We start from the raw sequence: 26,527 nt of genomic DNA on the forward strand, positions 1-26,527 counted from the left end.
TACATAGATAACTGTGTCATCTGCAGTTTTATTTCTTCTTTCCCAGTTTGTGTATTTTACTTTTTCCTGTCTTGCACCAGCGGGACTTCCAGTAGAGGTCGAACAGGGGCGATGGGAGGCGGCCTCCTCGCCTCGCTCCCGTTCTCAGGGGGAAGCACGTTTCTCATCGTGAAGTAAGTGAGGGGGTTCTGTGCCCCTAGTTCACCAGGTTATCTCTTTACCGCTGGTCCGAAGCAGCTTGATTCCGCTCTGCCTTGGTGAAATTTTCTTCATGTTTCTTGTGCTTGGGATTCACTGAACTTCTTGATCTGTGGGTTTATCACTTCCTTCAAATTTGGAAAATTTCAGCCATTATTTTTCTAATGATTTTTTAAATTCTCCTCTCTCTCCTCCCCTTTGGGACTTGAGTTATATAGATATTAGGACTCTTGAGGTTGTCTTACGAACTCCCTGGTGCTCTATTCTTATTCATATTCATTCATTCATTCATTCATCCATTCATTCTCTCTCTCTCTCTCTCTCTCTCTCTCTCTCTCTCTTTCTCTCTCTCATATCTGTTTTCTCTCAGTATTTCATTTTGAATAGTTTCTATTGCTGTTTCTTTATGTTCACTAATCTTTTCAGTTAATCTCATCCAGTGCATTGTCGCTTTCTAGAAGCTTGATTTTAAAAATTATGTAATATACACATATAACATAAATATATGTAAATAAATGTCACATAAAATGCAGAATATGTAATATAAATACATAATATGAAACATGGTATATATGTAAAATAAATACACACACACTTTCATACCTCTACCTTACATACTCAGCCTTTCCCAGGCTTCTTTAACATACATAATACAGTTAAAATAACTGTCTACTTTTCCTTGTCTAATCATTTTATTATCGTGTCATTTCTGGGTTAGTCTTGCTTGCTTGATTCTGTTCCTGACTATGGGTCATATTTTCCTGCCTGGCCATTGTTATTGGGTACCAGGCATTGTGAATTTTACCTTGTTGGGGGCCAGATCTTTTTATCTATAATAATAAAAGGGTAATATGCTAATTAGACCAGATGTCCTTCCAGGCGTCATTCCAGATGTCCTTCTGGACAAAGCCGGGGTGGAGGGAAGCAGCCCCCGGCAGGCACCCTAGTCCCGGGTGCCTGCCGGGGGCTGGAGGACAGAAGCCCAGGTCCCGGGTGCCAAAGGGAAGCCTGTGCTGGCAGCCGGGGGAAGGAAGGCCTGCTCTTGCACGAATTTTCGTGCGTGGGCCCCTAGTATTCCTATAAACACTCCTGAGCTCAGTTCTGGGCTGTGGTTGTGTTACTTGGAAGCAGCTTTGTCAGGGAACCAGCATTCGGCCTCGGGTGAAATGTTCCGAGTTCTCTCCACAGCCTGTGGATTCTGTGGTCTCCACTCAGGCTGGTGGTGGCAGGAACTCTGCCCAGCGCTGGGTGAGCCCTGCTGTCTGTTTTCTTCAGATAGTTCTTCCCCGCCCTGGGGAATGTTCTCCCGCATCCCTACTGGTCAGTTCTCAGCTGAAGGCTCATTCCCGAAGTTTCCCCTCTTTGCAGCCCCTCCCTCCTCTTCAGTCCTCTGTCCCGTGAACTCTAGTCCTGGTGGGTTTCTGGGCTTCCAGCTCGGTCTCCCCAACTGAGGGGGTCCCCTCCCCACATCACTTCCTGGGAGCTGCCTCGGGGTCTCCTCTCCTGCTCACCACCTGGGAGCGATCGCTGTCCCTGCCTGTCTGTGTCATGTAGTTTTCATTGTAGCTGTTTCACGTAGGGGCAGCTGTCACTGCATCTTGGCTAGAAGCAGAAGTTGATGGCACTTTTTAAGAAGTAGTTACACAGTGTCAACAAGAAAAGCTGAGAAAAAGTTTTACCATAACAACCACCACTAAAAAGGGATGTGGATGGTGGGAGGTTAGGACTCGGACCTTCTTTTAGGGCAGTGATGGCGAACCTATGACACGCGTGTCAGAGGTGACACGCGAACTCATTTTTTTGGTTGATTTTTCTTTGTTAAATGGCATTTAAATATATAAAATAAATATCGAAAATATAAATCTTTGTTTTACTATGGTTGCAAAGATCAAAAAATTTCTATATGTGACACGGCACCAGAGTTAAGTTAGGGTTTTTCAAAATGCTTACACGCCGAGCTCAAAAGGTTCACCATCACTGCTTTAGGGTCTAACCTTAGCCTGTGGCAGCCCCACTTTTTTGATAGGAACCTAACAGGTGAGCTGAACACGAGAAGCCAGGTGTCCTCAGGGTTCCTGTCTGCCACGAGCCACGTACCTACTGGATTATCCCGAAGACGGCCCACCGGCATCAATGGGTATTAGGAAGTTTTGTCCTGGAGAACCAGTTACCTGGCGTTAGCCCCATTGGTGGATTTTTAACATTTGAACTATTCTTTTCTGATTTTTATTTTTAATATGTGGTCACTAGCTGAGGACACATGTACAGATTTTTTTTAAATATGTTTTTTATTGATTTCACGTTTCAAAGAGAGGAAAGGAGAAGGAGAGAGAGATAGAAACATCAATGATAAGAGAGAATCATTGATCAGCTGCCTCCTGCAAACCCCCTACTGAGGATCAAGCCCATAACCTGGGCATGTGCCCTGACCTGGAATTGAACCTTGACCTCCTGGTTCATGGGTTGATGCTCAACCACTGAGCCACAACAGCCGGGCAAGAGTTTTCATCTCAACTATCAAAGGACAAACTTTCATGTGAGGGGATATTGTCTGAAACTAATCCAAACTATTCAGTCTAGAACAGCAGTCGCCAACCTTTCCGACCTCATGGACCACCAGTGTCCATGGACTACCCGTTGGCAACCACTGGTCTAGAAGACGGTCAGTCCTATGATAATGTAACTGTATAGTACTTCAAACAGAAACATTTTGTACTAATGGAAATATTAATAGAAAAATCTAATATAATAATAGCTTTTATTTTATTATTTTTTCAAAATGCATACCTGAGGATATATTTTTACTGATTTGAGAGAGAGAGAAAGAGAGGAAGCGATAGAGAGAGAGAAACATCAATGTGAGAACAAAACATCAATCCATTGCCTCTGGGGAACCCAGGTGTGTGCCCTGACTGGGAGTGGAATCCAAGACTCTTCGGTGCACAGGATGATGCTCCGGCCAGCTGAGCCGCACCAGCCAAGGCGCATGTTCTTTCTGCTGAGAGGTTTTGAAACGATGTAGCAAATAACCTCTTCTTAAAGCTACCTTTTTAGATGACTTTCTGTTAAGTCAGTTTAGGAGCCAATGAATGACATCTTATCTAGAGATGTAACGGGCGAATGTTGCAATAGTTGTTCTCCCTGTAAAATAGAATTGGGACCACAGCGCCAGATCTTTTCCAAGTCCTACGCGCATGCGCATTATTTTGTCTGCTCGCCCCTCCCCCACCTCCATAATTTTCATCTTTCCTTCTATGGTTAGGACTTGGCAACCTGCCAGACTTGCTAGGAGTGCTGCTGAAAGGCTGTAGTCTTTTTCCTCTGTCATCCCAGCTGTCCCAGACGCTGGATGCGCCCTTCCTGCCTGTGCTCCCTGTGCCGCTGGGCCCAGCACAGAGGCCACGTTGTAAAGCATATTGTGTCACACGTCACTGGGGGCCGCTTTTCTGCTCAGCTGCAGGCAGGATCCCGTGTTTGCTTTAAGACCGCGGGGAAAAGGGTTGAACAGCTTTGAAGTACCTGGGTCTTGTAGTTTCTCACAGAAACAAGAAGCAAGATAACTTCTGCAGAGGTAGAGGTGTGTGTGTACGTGTGTGCATATGTGAGTGCATGTGTGTGTGCATGTGCTCGTGTGTGTGGTGTGTGTGCATTTGTGTGTGTGTACATGTATGTGTGTGGTATTAAAAGGACACTCTAAAGACTTTGAAGGCTCCCAGGCTTCCTTGGGAGGTCTTTGTCAGGCAAAAATGAAAAGAGAGTATATTTCAAAATAAGGTCATTGTTTCCTACATACTCAACTCGGGAATGTCCAGGCTGTTCTTTCTGTGATTATTCTTATTCTTGCTTCATTCATTGAAACTCAGAAGTTCACCTGAAATCCTGCTCTTCCTCCCGCACCTGTGTTCTGGTCTGGGTTTCTTTGGTCCTCGTGGAGCCGGCCTTCTTGCCGAGCTGGTGATCGGTCGCTCTCACTGGGTCCTCTGTTTCTGGGCTGGTTATCTGTGGGCCAGTCTCTCCCCTGGCAGACTGAGCGCCCTACAGTTTAGAAGGTTGCATGGTCACTGCATTGCCGGCACGAGGTCTGGCCCAGAAGGATGGTCAATCATATGTTACTGAATTGAACAAAAAATGTGTTATCTTGCCCTAGCTGGTTTGGCTCTGTGGATAGAGCATCAGCCTGTGGACTGAAGGGTCTCAGGTTTGATTCCAGTCAAGGGCACATGCCCGGGTTGCAGGCTCGATCCCCAGTAGGGGGCATGCAGGAGGCAGCCGATCAATGATTCTCTCTCATATCATTGGTGTTTCTATCTATCTCTTCCTTTCCCTTCCTCTCTGAAATCAATAAAAAAATTTTTAAAAAAAGTGTTATCTTTGCCCTGACCGGTTTGGCTCAGTGGATAGAGCGTCGGCCTGCGGACTGAAGGGTCCCAGGTTCGGTTCCGGTCAGGGGCTTGTACCTGGGTTGCGGCCACATTCCCAGTAGGGGGTGTGCAGGAGGCAGCTGATGGATGTTTCTCTCTCATCGATGTTTCTAACTCTCTATCCCTCTCCCTTCCTCTCTGTAAAAAGTCAATAAAATATATTTTTTAAAAAAATGGGTTATCTTTAAACCACATCATGTCATCTGAATTCAGCATAGTCGGGTGTTGCTTCTCAAGGTGATGTATGTGTTTCTCCTGGTCTCCAGTTTCACAACCAAAGACTCAGAAAAGATCTTCATACCATTCCCCTTCCCCGCCCCAGATTTGAGAGGCTCTGCTGAAGTTCCTGTCATCAGCAGGCAGAGGCCGCATCCGCTCCAGCCGAGGGCTGTTGTAGGATCCCTTGACAGTCAGGCGCGAACGGTAGCTGTCGAGACAGGTGGACCACTGGGTAGGGTCTGTTCTTTTGATTTTCTGTGATGAATCTCAGGGCTGACGCTCACGTGGCAGGTCCAGGCCAGGGACGAACAAGGCTCGGGGTTCCTGACTGACCCACACGATCAGGGGAGAACAAGGAGTCTTAGGAGAGAGGCAGCGGCAGCCCCCCAGCCAGGGCAGGGGCTCAGAGCTGCACATCCGAGGGGCCAGTCCAGACCCTGATGCAGCAGAGGAGGTAGGGCCTACCCACACGGCCTCTCTGTTTCAGGATGGTCCAGGTGTGACAGTATAACACAGCTTTTCCGAAAACAGTGCCACCATGGAAAGCCAGCTGTCATGAGAAGTCTACCTGCAGGTTGCTGAGTGAAAGGTTGTCATTCCTCCCGGCTCACCTGACTGGTTCTAAAATACTAAACCCTGTAATAAGATCCCCTCCCCCCCAAATACATCTGTCTAATATTTTGGAAAAGGTAAAATGATGCATATTTTACTTAGTACCATGCAAGTCCCACTGGAATGAATGCCCGTCATTGGGTGGACCACGCGATACAGTGGGAAGAGCCGAGCCTTCCACTGGTCCCCAGCCTGTCGCTTTCTGCTGCGTGAGTCGAGATGAGGTGGACGCTTCTCCAGTGTCACCGGGCGATGGGAGGATGCTATGTGGCCTGGAGAGACACCGAGAGGCGAAGCGTCAGGCACAGTGGGAATAAAGGGCTGCTGTTCTTGTTTTAAGTGATTCGAGAGAAGGAAGTAGGAACATCTCAAGGTGAAGGGCAGATTCTAAGTGAACCTTTTTAAATTGATAGCCCCTCAGACTTCCGGGACTCACTCAGGCAGCCGCACCAGACCTGCAGGGCCAACAGCTGTGTTCATCTCTAGGTAACGAGACAGTCCTGGGAACGGAGAACAGAGTGCGCTTCCCTCGCCCTTTGAATACAATGAAACAGCCAGGTTACTGGGAGATCTTTTTGTGCCACTTTTTACCGTAAGACGGTAATTCAACTTAAAAGTCATAGCCACAGGAGCCACCTGAAGATCCAGAGTAAGGGCAGAGCCTCAAGGTCCTCTTTCTGCCTGTGGGACCAGAGGTGATGTAGGTGCTACCTGGACCCATGACATCACTTTAAGAAGGAAGAGGCATTTGACTATGTTCTCACGAGCACCAAGTCTGAGACGGAGAACAAACAGGCCTCGGAAAATATGTTCAATGTCAATAGCCATTAGGAAGATGCAAATGAAACCCACGGTGAGATTTCACTACACACCTGTGGGAATGGTTAGAATATAAAATACTGACAAAACCACAGGCAGAATATAGGGCAAAGGAAGCTCTGCTACATGGCTGGTGGGCACACATAATGGTATGGCCTCCCTGGAAAATGGTTTTGCAGTTTCTTATAAAGTTAAACGTATACTTATTACCATGTGACCTCGAAATCTAGGCACTGACTTTAGAGAAGTGAACACTCGTGTTATAGTGGCTCCATGCATACGTGCACCTGGCTCTGGCTGAACACCACAGACGAGGGAATTTACTTGCGTCATTGTCCATCTGCCTCTGCCAAGCGCATGTAAACCCCCATCAGAGTGTCTGTGCTGCGGGGCCCGCTTCTAGAACCTTCAGGAAGCTGTTGTGTGTGTTTCCAGGCTTCATACTTGCTTTCTGCAGGGGGTGCTGTCCAGCAGGATCTGTTGTACCTGGAAGCAGAGCGACTCTGATGTGCACATTTTAGCTCGGAGACGGAGGCAGTGAGTAGGCACAGGAGCAGTCAGAGTTTGCAGTGAAGCTCTGAAGCAAGAAATAAGGTTGAAGTATTGCCAAGTGGCAGCATTAGTAAAGCTGTTAAAAAGGTTCTCTGAAGGGCTCCCACTTGAGTGGAGACACAAAGATCGAGGACTTTGATTATGGGAAAAGCTGGTTGAGAAATGTTTCAGGCAAAGGCAGCAGCAGATACGGAAGCTGCAGGCGGGAGGGGGGTCAGCGCGGCCGCAGCGTGGTGCCCAAGGGGAGACGACATACACGGGGTCAGGGAGGCGGGAAGATCACGCAGGGCTTGGTGCCCCTTGAGGAGGAATGGGGACCAGCGGTTCCGTACAAGAAAATGTGGTTACCATGGTCCTACGGGTACGCACACCGCACAGATGGACCCCTCATACTGCTTGGTCAGCGTAGCCAGTCCCTAAAGGTCTTGCCCGATGGGTGGTGTGGCCTCGTGACTATCTGACCTACCTGTGCATTGTTGGAGCCAAAGCTGGGAGGCCGTGCGTGGACTGGGCCATGTGTGGGAAGTTGAAATGGACAGGTTCCCATACCCCGCTACCTCCGAGGTCCTCTGCTATCATGCAAGAGATAAGGCGGCCTGCATCTAGAAAATACAGTAGCAATTACAACACAGTCTAAAACATGAGAAGCCCTGCCCTGGCTGGGTTGCTCAGGTGGTGGGAGCATCATCCCGTACACCAAAAGGTTGCAGGTTCGATTCCTGGTTGGGGCACATATGGGAGATAACCCATGTTTCTCCCTCACATCGATGTTTCTCCTATCTCTCCAAAAATCAATGAAAACATATCCTCAGGTGAGCATTAAAAATAATAAATAAATAAACAGTGAGTAGCACTCCCAAGGTGGAGGGAGACTAGTCGAAGGAAGTGCAGCCTTTTGTTTGAAGGCTCCAGGTGATTCTGCAGGGAGGCCGCCGCCTTTGGGTTTAATTACTCTGTTGCAGCGACGGCTGGGCTGGGCTGGCGTGTGTGCCGGGCTGCTTCCCTGGGGTGCACGTGAGACTCACTTGCTCCTTTCCTTGGGTTCAGATGACAGCGCCTCCGCGGCAAGTAGCATGGAGGTGACGGACCGCATCGCCTCCCTGGAGCAGCGGGTCCAGATGCAAGAGGACGACATCCAGCTGCTGAAGTCGGCTCTGGCCGACGTGGTGCGGCGGCTGAACATCACGGAGGAGCAACAGGCCGTGCTCAGCAGGAAAGGACCTACCAAAGGTGGGTGTTCGTGTCGCCAGGAGTGCAAGAGGGTCGGTCTCTTGGTCGGCCCCTCCCCGGGCCGCTGCACTGCTCTGATACTAACAGGGACCCACACGCAGAAAGAGTGCAGCCGCAGCCCCAGCCCCAGCCACAGCGTGGACAGTCACCCCGCGGGGCAGGGCAGTGTTCTCCTTGATGTCGGTGACGTGCGGCCCAGAGGGGACAGTTGTCGGTGACCAGTAAATGCTCGGGGGGCCGAGGAATGAGAATAGTTGTTCATCCAGATTCTCTGGAACAGAGTTCAGTTGCAAGAAACCCCGCCCTCCCGTGGGTGCCCTTGGGAGGCGTTGGCTAACTCCCCGCCCCTTCTCAGTGCTCACCTTACACCTGAGGCTGGGCCGCATGCCAGGCTCGGAGCCAGGCCCTCCCTGAGGCGCTCAGAGCCCTGAGGTTTATCCTCGCCACCCCCCCCCACACACACACGCGCGCACACACACGCGCGCACACACACACACAGGCGCACACACACACGCACACACACGCGCGCACGCGCGCACACACACACACTAGCTAGTGAGCTCCTCCTGGGCGACCCCGTTTCCCTTGAATCCCCTTCTCTGCTCTCCGTGAGCGCAGCCTCCCCCAGGCTCCTGTGCCCCGTGGGCTTCTGGGAAATGGACACTCATTTCCCGGGGCACTGGGAACAACACATAACAACGGCAGTGTTTTTGTTTAAGTCACTTGGTAGGGACCTTCTTTTTGGAATGTTGGGAATGAACTGCCTCCTGACAGCTTCTGTCCGGCTGGTTAGTGCCCTGCTGTCTGCTTCCAGCCCATACACGTGGCTCACCTTTTGCCAGAATGACTTTTCCTCGTGGCCACCCTCCGAAGTGGAATTAAATTCCTCTTGTCTGTGGAATTCCTTCGGTTAGATTTACAGCGATTCTCAACCTGTGGGTCGCGACCCCTTTGGCGGTCGAACGACTCTTTCACAGGGGTCACCTAAGACCATCCTGCATATCAGATATTTACATTGCGATTCATAACAGTAGCAACATTACAGTTATGAAGCAGCAACGAAAATAATTTTATGGTTGGGTCACAACATGAGGAACTGTATTTAAAGGGCCAGAAGGTTGAGAACCACTGGGTTAGGACATTTGAGATTGTGGCCTGTAATGTCCCTTTCTTTTATTTTTATTTTTTTTTATTGTCTTCAGAGAGGAAGGGAGAGAGAGAGAGAGATAAAACATCAATGATTAGAATCATTGATCGACTCCACCTGCGCACCCTACACTGGGGATCGAGTCCGGCAACCCGGGCACGTGCCCTGACCAGGAATCAAACCCTGACCTCCTGGTTCATAGATATAGATGCCCAACCACGGAGCCACACCAGCCGGGCTGTAATGTCCCTTTAAAATGGACTTTCTTATTTCAGTTGGATTTGACAGGTGATTGACAGTTCCCATGCTTTCCTGGAGTCAGGAGGGGCCTGTCTCCCGCGGGTGCGAGCTGTTCCTCCAGGACTTGGCTGTGTTCACATTCCTGTGGAAGGAAGTCTATTTCTTTGTGCTTTGGGGTCGTCACTGCCAGCTCCTATGAGATACACACGTTAGCAACGTCTGCATTTTGAATAATTCTTTCAAGTAATCTTTCTCTTCTACTAAATGCCAAAGCAATCTGGCGTTTTAAATAGAAACCAGGTTATTTTAGGTATTCTTGACCTACTCAGCTTTCCAAAAATAATTGTGATGACTACTGTATCTTAAAGGGTACATTCGAAGTAGTTGCTTCATGTAAAACTCCAGACTTGTGCAATGTCTTTATTTTTAGAAAATTAGGGGGGGGGGGGGGGAGATAATAAGAGAAGGTTGTCCAGGAGTTACCTTTTCTTGATTCACAGTAAAGTTCGCCCTGGCTGGTGGTGGGGTTCAGTAGTTGGAGTGTCAGCCTGTGCCCAAAGGATCTCAGGTTTGATTCCCAGTCAAGGGCACATACCTGAGTTGTAGGTTATATCCCCCCTCTCTCCCTTCCTCCCTCCCTTCCTCCTTCCCTCCTGTCCACTCTCTCTAAAAATCAATGGAAGAAATATCCTCCTGTGAGGATTTAAAAAAAAGAGTGAAGTTTGATTTTTATAAAACTCCTAGGAGAAATCACTTTTTTCATGGTTAGAGCTGGTGTTTCTTATAACATCCTTTTTATAAGTGAAAGGAAATCAAAGCAGAACAGCCAGAAGGTCACGTCCAGAAACGGAGAAAGACCCAGAGGCCGGTGCCGGGTGGAGCCCTGAGGGAGGAGTGGTTCTCCCGGCTCACCTGCTGCTCCCTCCACACAGGACACTGGAGCTGGGAGGAGGTGTCCTTCACCAGCTCTGGGTGCTGTTGCTTCCGAGGGCCACGTTGGCCCACACGCGCACCCCCTGCCTGGAAAGCTGGTACTCCGCAGCCCTGGTTTGGTTGGGGCATCTTTTAGAGAAGATGGGTTTTAGACAAACCTCCTTTGGTTTCTAAAAGGCCACATTATTATCACTTCACTCTGGCTGGCCATCCTAATACAGGCCTGAACCAGCCTGGACACGTGGCATTCTAACTTTTAAATATTCACTCAGATCAAGTGTGAGGCTTCCTGAGACGGAAGACTGCGGCCACCCCCACAAGTGCCTGTGGACCTAGTTTAAGTGGAGGGAGTGTGTCTCGGGCTACTCGTCCTTTTTACAATATTCTCCTGCCTTAGAATGGCCTCCGGCACTCATTCCCCAACTCTTCTTAGCCCAGCGATACTGGCTCATAGCCAAACTCAGCCAAGCCCCCCACGCCGTGCTATCTCTTTTTCCTTTTATGTATTTTTTTAATATTAAGAACTGGTTGCCTCGCCTGTGTCTTTACTGTAGAGAATGTCTGCCTGCAAAGTTAGCTTTGTCCACATTGGATCCACGTGCAGACGGAAGATTTGCTGAACTTGGCTTACCATAGAGCGGAGAAGAGAGAATCAATCGGGGCATGTGTTCTAAAACTCTCGCTAGTATTCATGTTTTCTCAGCGTTGTGGTTGCAGTGGGGCTGCACTCACTGCTGGTAGAATGACATGAACTGACCCCTTTATCTGCTGCTATTGTGAGTGTAAATACAGAAAACGCTTGGTGAATAAAGGGGTTCATTGTGGCATTATGCACAAGGGGAATTGGATGGGAAACAATAGGGGGAAGCAAGCGCAGGGCATGGCCAGAAAACTGTGGCACCTCCTGATTGGACGCTGTGTATCTTTAAAAATATCTGATTGGAAACAACAGCAAAATGCTCATGTATTATGTATTATATTAGGAGTCAAAAGCAGGATATCAAACTGTATAGACTGTATATTCCAACTACATAGACCAAATCTATGCAAACATTTGAAAGAACCATACCAACAGTTATTTATCGGGTTTTCCCCTCAGTGGTAGGAGTATGATGTTTTACATTTCTACTTTAGTTGGCTTCTGAATGTTCTTTGGTGCATAGTCCTTCATAAGCAAAAGACATTTATGTTTAAAAGTGACTCCGTTCTCACCGAATCTGACCTTCGCTGCTCTGAGGCAAGCAGCAGGCTCTCCGCTGACTTCCAGGGCTGGAGTTGGCTCATGTGCTTCACGAATTTGTTAAATGAGTAACGGATCCATTGTACACGTGCTCGGCTAACTTCCCTGTCAGCGCCAGGAGAGCGTCATGGGGTTCCACATGTAAAATGTGGGTTGCAATATGGTTGTTGCCCCAGCATCTGGGTCGTGGGCTTTGTTGACATTAACCAGCCAGTAGCTCCTGTTGCTCATTTTAATTTGGCTGCGATTGGACAGCTTGCCTTTTGTAAAACTTTCATGTACCTTTGCAGACTTTTTTATCAATAGGCTCATTGATGATCAGAGACTTAATAAATATAACCAAACACCCCTGCTGGCGGTGCTGGTGATCTTTAACTGTGTAGCCTCCGCTGCGGACACTTCTCCTGATGTTTAAAATGTCACCGTAGCTACCACTCAGCCGCTAGGGGCTGGGCTTTGCAGTAGATATTGGGTCTACCAGTTCATTTCACCTCCCACAATCCTTTGAGGGAGGTATTAACATGCCCATTTCACGGAGGAGGCAGCAGCCTCCAGGACGGAATAATCTGCCCCAGGCTACACAGCTAGTGAGGGGGGACCTGGGTCTGGACCCCAGGGCCACTGGACGCATGAGGGGGTTCTTTCCGCCACCCATGCCGCTTTGCTGTGCTCACCTCTTAGCAATGTTATTCAGATTCGCATTATGCAAATCAAGTCAAATCTTTAAGAAATGCATAACTATATGACTGGGAACGAGGGCTCTTTTCTCAAGGTCTGATTTGATTGGCAAAGTATCCCAAGTACAGTAGATCCTATTCAGCACATAATTGTGTGAAAGACTATGTTATGGTCCCTTCACAAATCTTATTAGATAGAGACAACTAGCAAATTTGCAGTGAGTTAAATTAAAGAATCATGAACTTAGTTCTTTATCCTGGTTAACCACAATTACAGCGCAGTTTTTCCCCTCTCTCCCGTCGACTGTGCTTTCTCCTTTTCTCTTGCCTTACCCATCCATTATTAGGGAAAGTAACTTCTGCTTTCTATTGCGCAGAGCACACCACAGTTCCTTCTGTTTTCTCACTCCCTCCCCAGTTTAGGTAGGAATGCTTTAGTGATTTATAGAAAAGGGTTAGTAGGTATAGTCACTTTTTCAGAGACCAAGAAAGATTGTTTTTGAACTTTGTTTTATGAAAATGTTCACATGTATATAAAAGTAGAAAGAAAAATACCTCTTTCCTTTTACATCGCTGCATAGTACTCCACTGTGGGGATGAGCCATGGTTGATGCCAGTCCCTATTGGCGGTCCTTTGTTTTACAAATAATTTAAAAATAATTGTACATATGCCATGTTGTATTATTCCAGCACATCGTTAGGGTAGATTCCTGGAAGTAGGGTTACTGGATCAAAGGTAGAATTAGAAGCATCTGCAGTTTCCCTGGGTATTGGTGACAGGAATCGTCCCCAGCACTTAATCAGTTATCTACTTTGGCTTACAATTTAGCAAAAGCAGGTAGCCTTCTCCAATTCCAAATATAGACATATTTTAAATTTTTAAAAAGGTAATTGGGAATTCTAGGTCCACACTTGCCAGATATGCTAAAGCTAAACTGTGGATTTCACATGTAATCACACACATAGTCATGCTTTGCATAATTGAATTTATTTTTAGGCCTAGTGGGAAGTTTTACTTATCAAATGTTGCACATTGAGTTGTTCATGTCAGTCTTGATCTTAGATTATAACTTAGTATCAATGTCACAATAGACATTGGTAGATTTGACCAGCTACACTCGAATTTCCATACTTGCATCAACTGTAGTTTTGAAAATATATTCTCATGGATAGTACTTTTTGAAGTCTGGTTCCTCCAGTCGACCACTTAGAAAGATGAGAAACATGCTCCTTTCAGGCTTCCGTGTGCACGTTTTAGACCTGACATTCGGAATACCTCACAGCCAGAGAGTCCCGTCAGCACCCTGTGGGTGGTGTGCAGGAGTTTCACTCCAGGTAGTATGTGGGGACCTTCTGTTGCATGTATGCCAAGTCACTGCTGGCCCCAGTGCCACACCTGTGCCTGGGTCTCCAGCTCCCCGTTCTCCTCACCTCTCCCCACCCCCTGGGCCTGTCCACTTCCGCCTCGGACTCTTCTCCTTTCACTTCCTGTGGGTTGGCAAGTCAAAGAGAACCCACCAAGGTGTTGCTTTTCAGAGCCCGTTCTCACATGAGTCAGGATCATAGGCCTCAGAGCGGGAGGGGACGCCCTTGGAGCGCTTGCAGACTGAAGCCTCTACTTGATGGGTTAGGAAAATGGGCCCGGGGGTCTTGCCTGCGGTCACACTGCCCGTCAGGTGTGCTAGGCCCACTGGGCCCAAAGGCACAAAACGAGGGAGTGACTCAGAAGTGGCAACATAATGCCTTTCCTCTGAAGCAGGGATTTTGTTATGCAGCCGGGGCCACAAATACATGTCGAATACCTCTGGGTGGGGTGTCGTCACAGCTGCCACTTCCGGGAGCCTCCAGTCCGATAGCCAGGCCAAGACACGGGATGACCACGTGGGGCGTTTATCTCTTCTCCTCCTTCTGTCATTCACTCAGTCACTTATGTGCATCAGTGTGGACTCGTGGCATTTATTTTAAACTTGGGGCTACAATCCAATGCAGCTTAATTTATTTTGTTGCTCAAATTGTTCCAGCTTTGGCCGTCGGGGGCTTTCTGTTGGCTCCCGCCTCCCTTTGACTCACCGTCCCGTCATCAATACAGAGTTTTGGGGTTTTGTTGTTTTGTGAGAACTTCCTTACTCTCTGGCACTATAAGATGCTCCAGGCTCATGTGGTATGTTCCTGCCCTGGCCCTAGACCAGTGATGGCGAACCTATGACACGCGTGTCAGAGGTGACACGAGAACTCATTTTTTTGGTTGATTTTTCTTTGTTAAATGGCATTTAAATATATAAAATAAATATCAAAAATATAAATCTTTGTTTTACTATGATTGCAAATATCAAAAAATTTCTATATGTGACACGGCACCAGAGTTAAGTTAGGGTTTTTCAAAATGCTGACACGCCGAGCTCAAAAGGTTCGCCATCACTGCCCTAGATGCAGGTATTTCCCCAGGGGGCCCTGTTCCTTTCACTGTAGAATGATATTAGAAACCAAGGTTTGGGCACTGGGTGTCCCTGCTTTAGGCTCTCAGCAGACAGAGCTGGAAAAGCCATGTGTTTGCACTAGCCTGTGTACACACACGTGTCTCCGATTTTGTGTTTGTAGCTCTGTCCAGCTAGACGTGGCTTCATCCGACGTCTCCTCCTAGGCCCCATCACCACCTGTTCCTTCCAGCCTGCCCCCTGCTGGTCTTTACCACCCTCTCCGACAGCGAGAAGCCTGGCTCCACCCATCCTCCATGCATTCGCTCAGCTGTTCAATCTAGTATTTATGTATAGTGGTTTCAGGATTGTGCCCCCATGGGAAGCAACTTTACTAAGTAGAATACAGGGCTCCGTGCAGTTCCTTCTGTAATCTTACCTCCTCCCCTCGATTCCAGGATTACTTGTCAGCACCTTTCCTCTCCACTCCCATCCATGAGGCTAGAGCAGGGGTAGGCAAACTTTTTGACTCGAGGGCCACAATGGGTTCTTAAACTGGACCGGAGGGCCGGAACAAAAGCATGGATGGAGTGTTTGTGTGAACTAATATAAATTCAAAGTAAACATCATTACATAAAAGGGTACAGTCTTTTTTTTTTTTTTTAATTTTATTCATTTCAAAGGGGCCGGATCCGGCCCGCGGGCCGTAGTTTGCCCACGGCTGGGCTAGAGCATATCTTTGTAGTAAGTTAGATTCTTTTGTCACAATCTGCATCCCATCCTGAGGTCCCCCCATCTCCTAATTGACTTTATTTGCATACATTCAAGTTCACTCTAGGCTTTGACAAATGCATAGTGTCACATTCCACCACCACAGTAGTGTTCAGAAGAGTTTGACCACCCTAAAAAGTCTCCGATGCTGCGCCTGGTCAACCCCTCCCCTCACTGCCACCACCGCTATCACCGCTAAACTCTGGCAACCTCTGACCCGGCCTTGGTCCCTATAGTTTTGCCTTTTATAGACTGTCCTGGGAGGCTACAGTATGTAGCCTTCAGACTGGCTCCTTTCACTTAGCAACATAGAAATAGGGCTCATCCCTGTTGTCGTATGGATTGGTTCATTGCCCTTTTGGCCGAGTCATATTCCGTTGTATGGACGTACCAGAGTTTGTCCACTCACCAGTGGAAGGATATCTTGGTTGCTTCCGGTTGTTGACAGTTATGGATAAAGCTGCTATAAATATTAAATGCAGGTTTATATAGACGTAAGTTTTCCAATCATTGGGAAAATACCTCGTGTCACTCAATTGCTGGATTGGATGGTCAGACTATGTATAGCAGCTGCCAAACTGTCTTCCAGAGTGACTGCACTTTCGCATCCCACCAGCACGGCATGAATTCCGTGGCTGGGTCCTGCCCAGCAGTTGGTGTTTTGTCTGCTTTCTGGAGGATAGCCATCCTAATAGGTGTATAGAGATAGCTCATTACTGTTTTAATTTGCATTTCCCTGGTGACAAAAGATCCTGAGCATCTTTTCATATGCTTATTTGCCATCTGTGTATCTTCTTTGGTGAGGGGTCTGTTCGGATCTTTTGCCTTTTTTTTTTAATGGGCTGTTTGTTTGCTTACTGTTGAGTTTTTAGAGGTTTTTGTGTGTGTGTGTGTGTGTGTGTGTGTGTTTTTAATATTCTGTGTCCAAATCCTTTATCAGCTATGTGATTTGCAAATATTTTCTCCCAGGCTGTGACTTCTCTTTTTATCCTCTTCACAATGTCTTTTACAGAGCGAAAATTTTTATAATGTTAATGAAGTCCAAGCTATTAATTTTTTCTTTATGGATTGGCCTTTTGGTGTTGTATCTAAAAAAAAAAAAAAGTCATCTCCAAACCCAGGTCCCATTTCTCCCATGTTTTCATCTAGAAGTTTTATCGCTTTGCATTTGACACTTAGATCTGCGGTCCATTGTGAGTGAGTTTCTGAATGAGGTGTGAGGGTGGTGTCTAGGTTCTGTGTTCCAGCACCACTTGGTAAAAATCCCCATTGAGTGAGTTGCCTTTGCACCTTTGTTCATTTTTGCTCGCATTGGTAAACATCGAAGCCTTTCTACGGATCTTAAAGAGGTACCTTGACAAGGGGCACGTTCTGATTTCCTTTTCTGCTTGTCTTACAGCAAGACCCCTGGTGCAGACCTTGCCTTTAAGAACCACCGTCAACAACGGCACCGTGTTACCAAAGAAACCTAGTGGCTCTCTGCCGTCCCCCTCCGGGACCAGGAAAGAAACTGCTATGCCGGCAATAACCAAAAGGTAGGCACAAAGTGACTTAAAGGAAGTCTAAAAGAAATCCATCTCAGATGTTTAAATATGTATTCCTGCCCTAGCTAGTTTGGCTCAGTGTATAGAGCGTGGGCCTGCAGACTAAAGGTTCGATTCCAGTCAAGGGCGGGCTCGATCCCCAGTAGGGGGCATGCAGGAGGCAGCTAATCAGTGATTCTTTCTCATCATTGATGTTTCTATCTCTCTCTCCCTCTCCCTTCCACTCTGAAATCAATAAAAAAATATTTTTAAAAAGAGGCTATCTTTAAAAAAGTGTATTTCTGTTCTAATATGACACTTTACGATTTCTCCTCTGATTAAAGCTTATAAAAGTATAATATTTGGTGTGTTGCCATAATAGAAATCATATAGATTTATTATTCCACTTTTTAAAATTTAATTACATTTTTTGCTATTTATTTATTTACTTTTTCAATTACATTGACATTTCTATATTATTTTATATTAGTTTCAGGTGTACAGCATAGCAGTTAGGCATTTATACCATTTACAAAATGTTCCCCTGGTAAGTCCAATACCCAGCTGATTCCGTACATCATTATTACAATGTTACTGATTTATTCCCTATGCCGTATTTCACGTCCCTGTAAAATTTAATCATAGTACCTTTGAAAAACCTATTAGCTAAAACTACACTGTACCGTCTTGTATTTTTTACTTACAATTCTCTTTTGAAAAAAAAAATGGGGGTATAACCCAGGTACAAAAGAAAATGCTGTTCCCAGGCCTACACTTGGCACATGGCAAAATTCAGGTTACCATAGCCTTCATGTTACAGTCCACCTTTATTCTTTTGCATGTAGATATTCAATTTTCCATGTACCATTTGTTGAAAAGACTGTCCTTTCCCCGTTGTGTAGTCCTGGCATCTTTGCCAAAAGTCATTTGGCCGTATGTGCAACGGTTTATTTCTGAGCTCTCTGTTCGATTCCATTGGTCTGTATTATCTGTCTTTATGCCAATAAAGACACCACAGCAGTTTGATTACTGTTATTTTGCAGTATGTTTTGAAATCAGGAAGTGTGAGGCCTCTAATTTTGTTCCTTTTCAAGTTTATTTTGGCTAGTTGGGGTCCCCTGAGATTTCTTATGAATTTTACAATTTTTTTCTGTTTTTACCAAAAAAATGCCATTGAGATTTTGATAGGGATTATACTGACTCTATAGATTACTTTGGATAGGATAGACATCTTAACAGTAGTAAGAGTTCCAATCCATGAATATGGGATGTGCTTCCATTTATCATTTTTCATTTTTTTAGCAATGTTTTGTCATTTTCTTTATTTTTAATTGAATTTATAAGGGTGATATTGGTTAATAAAATTATATAGGTTTCAGGTGTATAATTCTATAATTCATCATCTGTGTATTGAGTTGTGTGTCCACCACTCCAAGTCTCCTTCCATCACCGTTTATCCCCCCTTTACCCTCTTCTATCTCCTCCCATGTAGTTTTTTTGGACAAGTCTTTCACCTCCTTGGTTAAATTTTTCTTAAGTATTTTATTCTTTTTGATGCTATAACAAATAGGATTGTTTTCTTAGTTTCCTTTTTGGATTAGCTGTTGTTAGTGTATAGACATGCAACTGATTTTTGTGTGTTGATTTTTCTATCTGTAACTTTGCTGAAATTGTTTATTAGTTTTAAATTGTTTGTGTGTGGAATCTTTAGTGTTCTTTACATGTAAGATTATGTTCTCTGCAAACAGGTAACTTTATGTCTTCCTTTCTAATTTAGATGCCTTTTATTTGTTTTTCTTGTCTAATTGCACTGGGAGGACCTCCAGTGCTATGTTGAGTAGCAGTGGGGACAGTGGGTATCCTTGCTTTGTCCTGTTCTCAGAAGAAAAGCTTTTAGTCTTTCACCACTGAATATGACATGAGCTGTGGGCTGCTCATAGATTGCTTTTACTATGTTACGGTATTTTCCTTCTATTCTAGCTTGTTGAGTGTTTTTAATATGAAAGGATGTTGAATTTTGTCAAGTACTTTTTCTGCATCAAGACAAACATTTGTTATTTGTCCTTCATTCTGTTAATGTTGTGTATTACATGGATTGCTTTTCATATGCCAATCCCTGCTTTCCAAATGTGAATCCCACTTGGTCATGGTATATATAAGTATTTTAATGTACTGTTCAATTCAGTTTGGTCTTATTGCATCAATGTTCATCAGGAATATCGGTCTGTGTAGTTTTTCTTGTTGTGTCTTTGTCTGGTTTTGGTATCAGAATAATGCTGCCCTCATAGGATGAAATTGGAAGTGTGTGTCCCCCCTCCCCCCCTCAGTTCTTTAGAAGAGTTTGAAGAGGATTGGTATTAATTCCTCTTTAAATATTTGGTAGAATTCTCTAGTGAGGCCATCTGGCCCTGGGCTTTTGTTTGTTGGGAGAGTTTTGATTACTGCTTCAATGGCCGTCCAATCATAGATGTGTTCAGAATTTTTATTTGCTTCTGATTCAGTCTTAGTAGGTTGCATGTATTGAAGAATTTATCCATTTCCTCTAGGTTAATCAGTTTGTTGGCATATATTTGTTCATAGTAGTCTCTTATAATCTTTTTTCTGTGACAACTTTTATTTCTAATTTTAGTTGTGTCTTCTCTTCCTTAGTCAAGCTGAGGATTTGTCAAGTTTGTTGAACTTTTTAAAAAAATTATTGATTTCACTGATTTTTTTTTGTATTTCTTCTCTATTTTATTTATCTCTGCTGTACTCTTTATCTCCTTACTTTTGCTAACTTTTGTGTTTTTCTGTTCCTAGTTACTTGTGGTTTAAAATTAGGTTGTTGATTTGAGATCCTTTTTCTTTTTAGTGTATGTGTTTATGGCTATAGATTTCCCTCTTAATACTGCTTTTACGCATCCCATAAGTTTTAGTATGTTTTGTTTTTATTTCTATTTGTCTGCAGATATTTTCTAAATTCTATACTAATGTCTTCTTTGACCCATTGGTTGTTTAAGAGTGAGTTGTTTAATTTTTAGATTGACTTTTTAAAGAAGCAAATAGTTAATGGGGAAGAAAACGAGATTTCCTTTTTTCTTGAAGAAAATATAATTTTATAATTTATGCCTCTTTTATATACTTGGAACTTAAAAGACATTCTTTTCAGAGCTTAAAAAATAAAAAAAATGAAAGTATAAGTTATTATCTAGCTGCCAATTAGAAATACCTAGTTTTCTAAGATGGAGTGTCCAAGACTCTTGGTTTCTGTGTAGAGTGTAGGGATTCACTTATGTTTTTTCTCTGGCTTTTATGGGCTTCTGTGGATGTGCGTTCCCATCATTTGGAAGTTGGAAACCCAGACAGTAGCATCTGATGGTTACTCCATGTTTGTAAAGTTCCTATAGTCTCTCATTAGGAGAGAATTTTGAAAACAAAGAAGAAGAAAAAGCAAAGACAGACATTGTAAATATTAGGATTTAAAACAACTTCCAAGGACTTCAAATATGTTTACAACCGTGTAGAAACGTTCCTGTCATCGGAGCTCCAAATTAGCCGGGTTGGAGCATCTGTGGTGTGTGGATGGGTCTGTTTGTTTTCTTTCCTGGGGGCTCAGCCCAGTGCTGAAGAACAAAATCCCCTGGAAATTGTCCAGGGCCCAGTGGTTGTGCTTTGTGTGGTCAATTAAGACTTGGATGGGGGGCTGGATTTGGCCTCCTTGGGAAAAGCTTTGTTTCCATTAGTCAAAGGAAAAAAGGCAGAAAATCCGGGAAGATGTTGTAGGTCATACCTTGCTCGGTGGGAGTGCTGAAGCTGACAATAGACTAACACTTCCACGAGTTCAGCACAGACCATCACTCGTTCTTCCCACTCCTACGTGGGGCTTTACAACGGGCGGCGCTGTGAGAGGGGAGATGGAGAGAACAAAGCAGGTGCAGAAGGAGAGCATGATTTTACAATCACTCTGCTCGGGGTGGAAGGCAGGATGGCCAACGCGCTTGCTTCCAGAGACAGCTGGCGGTCCTCAGGAAAGGGAGTCGCACTTGTTAGAAACGCACCTTCTTTAGATGCACCACAGCCAGATACGGACCGTGCACGACTTAAAGAATAGACAAACAAAATCCGCTGTTTGTTTGTTTTTAAATGTTTATTTCTAAAATGTTTATCATTGAGGTGCATCGAAATGTAGGCGTGAAATTCATGCTCTGAGTCTGTTCTCGGCCGCGGAATAGAGATGGAAATATTCTCCTGTGAGCAGAGGAAGACCACTCGGCTCCTACCCGTTAGCAGGCGTGACCCCCTCTCCTCTCTGGGCGCAGGTCGTTGGCTACATGTGGCAGAAAAACCCCACACGCTTCTTGCGATCTGTCGATTCTCCAAGAACACCAGCCTTCTTGTTGTCGTTAATCCTCACCAGAGAGTATTTTTGCATTGATTTTTTTAGAGAGAGTGGAAGGGAGAGGGAGAGACAGAGAGAGAAGCATCGATGTGAGACATCATCGATTGGTTGCCTCCCGCATGCAGCCCAACCAGTGTCAGGGATCGAGCCTGCAACCGAGGTGTGTGCCCTTGACTGGAATCAAACCCAGGGTCTTCCAGTCCACAGGCCTATGCTCTATCCACTGAGCCAAACCAGCTAAGGCAAGACCACCAGCCTTCTTAGGAAATCACTTGATTTTTGCCATAAAATTATGTCTTTAGACAGTGAGAGATAAGAGCTGTTTTTAATCTTTGAAGCAGTGACCTCAGTCTGTCAGATTTAGCTCAGGCTTTGATTTTTTGTTTTTTGGGTTTTTTTCTTGGCATTTCTTTTCTTTTTTCTTTTTTTAATATGTTTTTATTGATTCGAGCCCATAACCCAAGCACATGCCCTTGACCGGAATCAAACCCAGGACCCTTCTGTCTACAGGCTGACGCTCTGTCCACTGAGCCAAACGGGCTAGGGCAGTGATCGGCAAACTCATTAGTCAACAGAGCCAAATATCAACAGTACAACTATTGAAATTTCTTTTGAGAGCCAAATTTTTTAAAGTTAAACTATATAGGTAGGTACATTGTTATTAACTTAATTAGGATACTCCTAAGGCTTAGGAAGAGCCACACTCAAGGGGCCAAAGAGCCGCATGTGGCTCGAGAGCCGCAGTTTGCCGACCACGGGGCTCAGACTTTATAGGACAAAAGCCATGCTGTGGCCCCACGTTGACTCCCCAGTGCTCTGCGTGGCGCCCAGGATAAGGTCGGTGCCTAGTAAGGGTTTGCTGTGTGGATAATCGTTTTAATCCAGAGTTAGTGCCGCGGCTGCCGTGACACTGTCAGAGAATCTCTGGTCTTGCACAATAGCTACCTGACAGGTTTCTAGTTTTTCTACAGTAAAAAATGTGGGGTCATTTGGCAAAAGGTTGTAAAACCAGTTCTCAGTTCCAAGTCACATACAAAAGAAAGACATAATGATAGTTTATTATGCTTAGAGTTATCTGATCATAAAAAAAAAAGATTGCCACTTTTTTTCTGCTCACCGATTTCCCTGGCAGAAATTTCATTAGGTTGACAAAAACCATCGAATGCATATGTAAGTGTGAAGTCTGGAGAGCTGTGTGTGATCTTTTCAGAACTTAGGTGTTTTATTTGAAAAGGTAGCAGAGACCAGAAGGAACAAGAAGAAAGGGTGGCATCTGTGGACCTCTGCCCCAGAAAGCCTCTAAAAAGACGCCTGTGTCACCAGCCAGCACTCCTGCGACCCTCAGAATAAAGGCCACTCTTCCCACTTGCTGTCCAGAGGGAACACCCCGCTGGTTACTATGGAGGTGCCTCCTACTGCGGACACAGTATTACTCCCTCTGCCGCCCCGGTTTCTGCCAATGTCTTGTCTTCCACCTTATTTTCTGTCCTTCACTCTGGGCCCTAGTAAATCCTTGCATGCATAAGAGCTCTGGCTCTCAAAAGGAAATGTCTTGTTTCTTCTATGCGTACAACAATGGTAGGTTAAAAAAATAAAAGCTTTACATTTTAATGCAAATGTGTGAAGGACCAGTATGCAGAAAGAGTTGCATGGATTATACCCACGTCTGTATATGCAAACCGCGCGTTTTCCCATCCCAGCGTGTGGTGTGAGTTCTGTAACTTAGGGAAGCTCACCGAGCTATTTCCCCAGCCCTGATGATGGCACTGGCGTTTCTTCCGCTTTGTTTCTGCGCCCTTATACGCAGATGGAACGGGCCTGTGAGTCTCCTCAGTGCAGGCAAACTGAGTAGGTGCCACCCAGGGGAGGGCCACCTAGCTGTACTTGGTAACCCTGGCTGCCTCCCCAGTAACCTCAGCTCCTTTTTTTAAATGTGGATGGATAGATAGATAGATGATAGATAGATAGATAGATAGATAGATTGATAGATTTCAGAGAGAGAGAGAAACATCGATGATGAGAGAGAATCATTGATTGGCTGCCTCCTTCACACCCCTACTGGGGATTGAGCCGGTAACCCAGGCGTGTGCCCTGACTGGGAATTGAACCTTGACCTCCTGGTTCCTCGGCCAACACTCAACCACTGAGGCACACTGGCCGGGCTCAGCTCCCTGTTAGACAGTAGCTTAGAGATCTTAGTGCCTCCCGTTCATCAGGTCTCAGATCTGTACCTCAGCAGGTCTCAGAGCTCCTGAGCGAAGGCTCTCATGGACTGCAGGGCGTCACGAGGGGGCTCAGGGGAGAGAGCCGGGGGTGAAGGACCTGCAGCGGGTGGCTCTGTGCCCGAGTCTGTTCCCTCGCCTGTGAAATGGGTGATGATGCTTCTGCAGGGGCTTTGTGAGGTTTGAATTAGGTGACAGGTAAAAGGCAGGGTCTTTAATATACGTCACCTGTTGCTGTCGCGCTGGTTTCCATCATTACTATTCCCTGTTAACGCTTCCAGCCACCAGGTTGTGTTAATGACCAGAAAATTGGGTTTCGGCTCTTTAAGGCATGTTTATCCAAGCCTTTATTTATTTATTTTCCCGAGCACCTTCTATGTTCAAAGGCCCTTCACAGACCGTTTGAGCTGGGAGGGACCTTAGGGGCCCCTTTCTCCACTTTGCAAATCAAGACAGTCCATCTGTGAAAGGGACCAAGGGCAGGGGTGGGAAGCTCAGGTTTGCCCAACGAGCGTCTGTTCTCCAGGCTTTTTTCAGGGCATTTCATCCCATTGAGAGTTTAAATTTTTTATTTTACTGTTTTGGGTGAGGAAGCTGAGCCTAGAGTTTCAGGACCGTTTCCAAGGCCAAGGTCCCTGACTCATCAGCACTGCCCCCCGGGGCTTGCAGGCAGCCAGCCTGGTCCCCGCCCCCAAGAGACTCAGTCCGTACAACAGCGACAGCCAGCAAGCAGGGCACTCTGCCGCCAAGCCGACCGACTGCCCACCGTGCTACAGGCCTCTTCCTTAGTTTTTATTGAATTTATTGAGGGACTTTGGTTAACACAGTTACATAGGTTTCAGGTGCATGATTCTATAATGATCGTCTGTATATTATACCGTGTGCACACCACCCCAAGTGAAGTCCTCTCCCGTCTCCATCTCCCCTCCCCCTCGTTAAATTGCTGTGAACTTGCCGTGAACTCCCACAAGGACCCCGCGGAGGCTGCCTCCTGGTGCCTAGGAGCCTCCTACGGGATGATTGGCACAGAATGACCCCTGACGTCACGTCAGCCTGTGCTTTTCCTCAGTGAAAGATCTTGAACTTTAAGCACAAAGGTTTCTATCATTTTAAGATGTCAATCCCCACATTTCAGAAATGTCACGCTCTCCTAAGATCTGTAATTTCCTTGTCCCCAAATTGCACATTCTAAAAATTCCCGTTGGCTGGGGCCGCCCGCCCTGCTGATCGCTGGGAGGTGCTGGGCTGCGCCTTCAGAGCCTCCTCCGCCACCAGCGGGGCGTGCAGGGAGCTCATTTTAGTTCTGTTTGCTCACGCAGAGAGGGAGTGGTTTCTCAAACCGGCACACCGTGCGGTTTTTAAAAACATGCTAAGAGGAAGGATGGAAGTCACGAAGGGAGGAGGACTGCACGGTGCCCGGAGGGAGGATGGACAGAGCGGAGCCGGGAGCCCACCTGCGCAGGCTGGGCTTGCAGCACTGGTGTTGTAATTATGGGGGCTCAGCCCAGGGGACGGCCTGGCCGTCTCCCGCCCTCCCCTGGAGCTGTGCAGCCTGTGCCGCGCAGACTTCTCTGTCACCTCTCCTCCCTCCTGCAGCGCCCAGCCCCGAACCAGTCCTGCCGCATTTTCTCTGCCTGGGCCTCGCTCTCCTGGCTCCTGCCTTCCTGTCCCTCGGGGTTTCTCTGCACCTCAGGCTCCTGGGCAGTTTCTCGGCCCACAGCTGACAGCTTACTGACCTGGATTCTTCTCAGCTCCTTCCTCACGCGTGGTTTCCTCCACGGCTGTGGTTCCGTGCTGCCCTGAGCGCCGCGTGGTCACAGGCTGGCATGAGGACGCCCACCCCCACAGGCTCCTCCACAGGCACCAGACCTGACTCCCCCCAAGTCCGCGTCTTCCCGCAGCCCCAGCCCTGGGCCTGCCCACCAGCCTCTCCGCCCCTCGTGCTTCCAGAGCAGGTGCTCACTGAAGCGCTCGAGTCTCTTCCTGTGACAGGGTCAAAGCACGAGGCGCCCTGTGTTAGTCACTGTTTCACCCTTTCCTAATGAATATTTATCAAGCTCCAGTGCCAAAAAGTATACAAGCATGATAAGTGAGATCAGATCTCAAGACATGTATGGCCGGTGGTGATTTCAAAACTCCGCAGGCACCTGTGATACAGTCACATGACCCAAGAGCAGAGCAGTCAGCGTGCGCCCCTGCCCGGCCCTGGGTTGCCCCCACCTGGGAGTTTCCTGAGTCTGGGGCGTGCCTGTGGGTTACGGCTCTTCCCCACTGTGTCATTTCAGTTCATTAAAGCCCTTTATCTCTCCCAGAAAGGCAGTCTTCAGGCGTCTTCCCCAGACATTCCCCCCAGTTCCCAACCACTCTGTCCCCGGAAAGGGACCTGCCCCACGTGGTCTGCCTTGGCCGGTAGCATGTGGCTTCTTGACTTTGGACAGGAAAGATTCACACGAGTCCAGGTGATTTTGAGAGGACGTTTATTAAATCTGGGAGCAACAGTGAAACAGGAAGGGCCCAGGAGAGACACAGCAACAGGAAAGAGACGAGGCAGGCTGCCCGGGCTCTAGAAACGTGGTGGGAGAGAAGTGAGCCACATGGGCTGCTGCCGGCTCACTGAGAGTCAGAGAAAAAGGGGGCCTTGGGGACAAGTTCAGGGGATTAGCTTTGGGACGAGCTGCCACTGCCCGCTGCTCCCCCGGGTGCAAATCTTGTGGGGCCCTGAGAGTTTAGGAAAGAGAAAGGGGGCGGGGGAGGCATGGGCATGCTCCAGAGAGAGCCTGCATGGAGTCAGTTACTTGGAGGGCTCTTACCTACTTTCCGAAGGTGGGCATCCGAGGGGAGGTCCACGGAGGGTCTCGGTAGAATGTTCCTCTGCTTCCCAGGTGTGTTCTTTAAGATGCTGACATGCCCAAGTGTACGGCGCAAAGAGGG

General features: G+C 46.7%; 1 protein-coding gene across 3 annotated transcripts in view; it reads left to right on the forward strand.

The window, feature by feature from the left end:
* The window catches only part of EML1 (EMAP like 1), a 146,292-nt gene that overhangs the window by 80,380 nt on the left and 39,385 nt on the right, over positions 1–26,527 (forward strand). For all 3 annotated transcript variants that reach the window (XM_070412933.1, XM_070412923.1, XM_070412942.1), the window contains exons 2-3: positions 7,869–8,051; positions 16,873–17,008. In XM_070412933.1, coding sequence (XP_070269034.1) covers positions 7,869–8,051; positions 16,873–17,008 — 319 coding nt within the window. The remainder of the gene's footprint in view (positions 1–7,868; positions 8,052–16,872; positions 17,009–26,527) is intronic.

This window comes from Myotis yumanensis, unplaced genomic scaffold (assembly GCF_028538775.1).
Source record: "Myotis yumanensis isolate MYYU_CA2020_CCGP unplaced genomic scaffold, mMyoYum1.0.hap1 SCAF_1, whole genome shotgun sequence".
Classification (NCBI taxonomy): Eukaryota; Metazoa; Chordata; class Mammalia; order Chiroptera; family Vespertilionidae; genus Myotis; species Myotis yumanensis.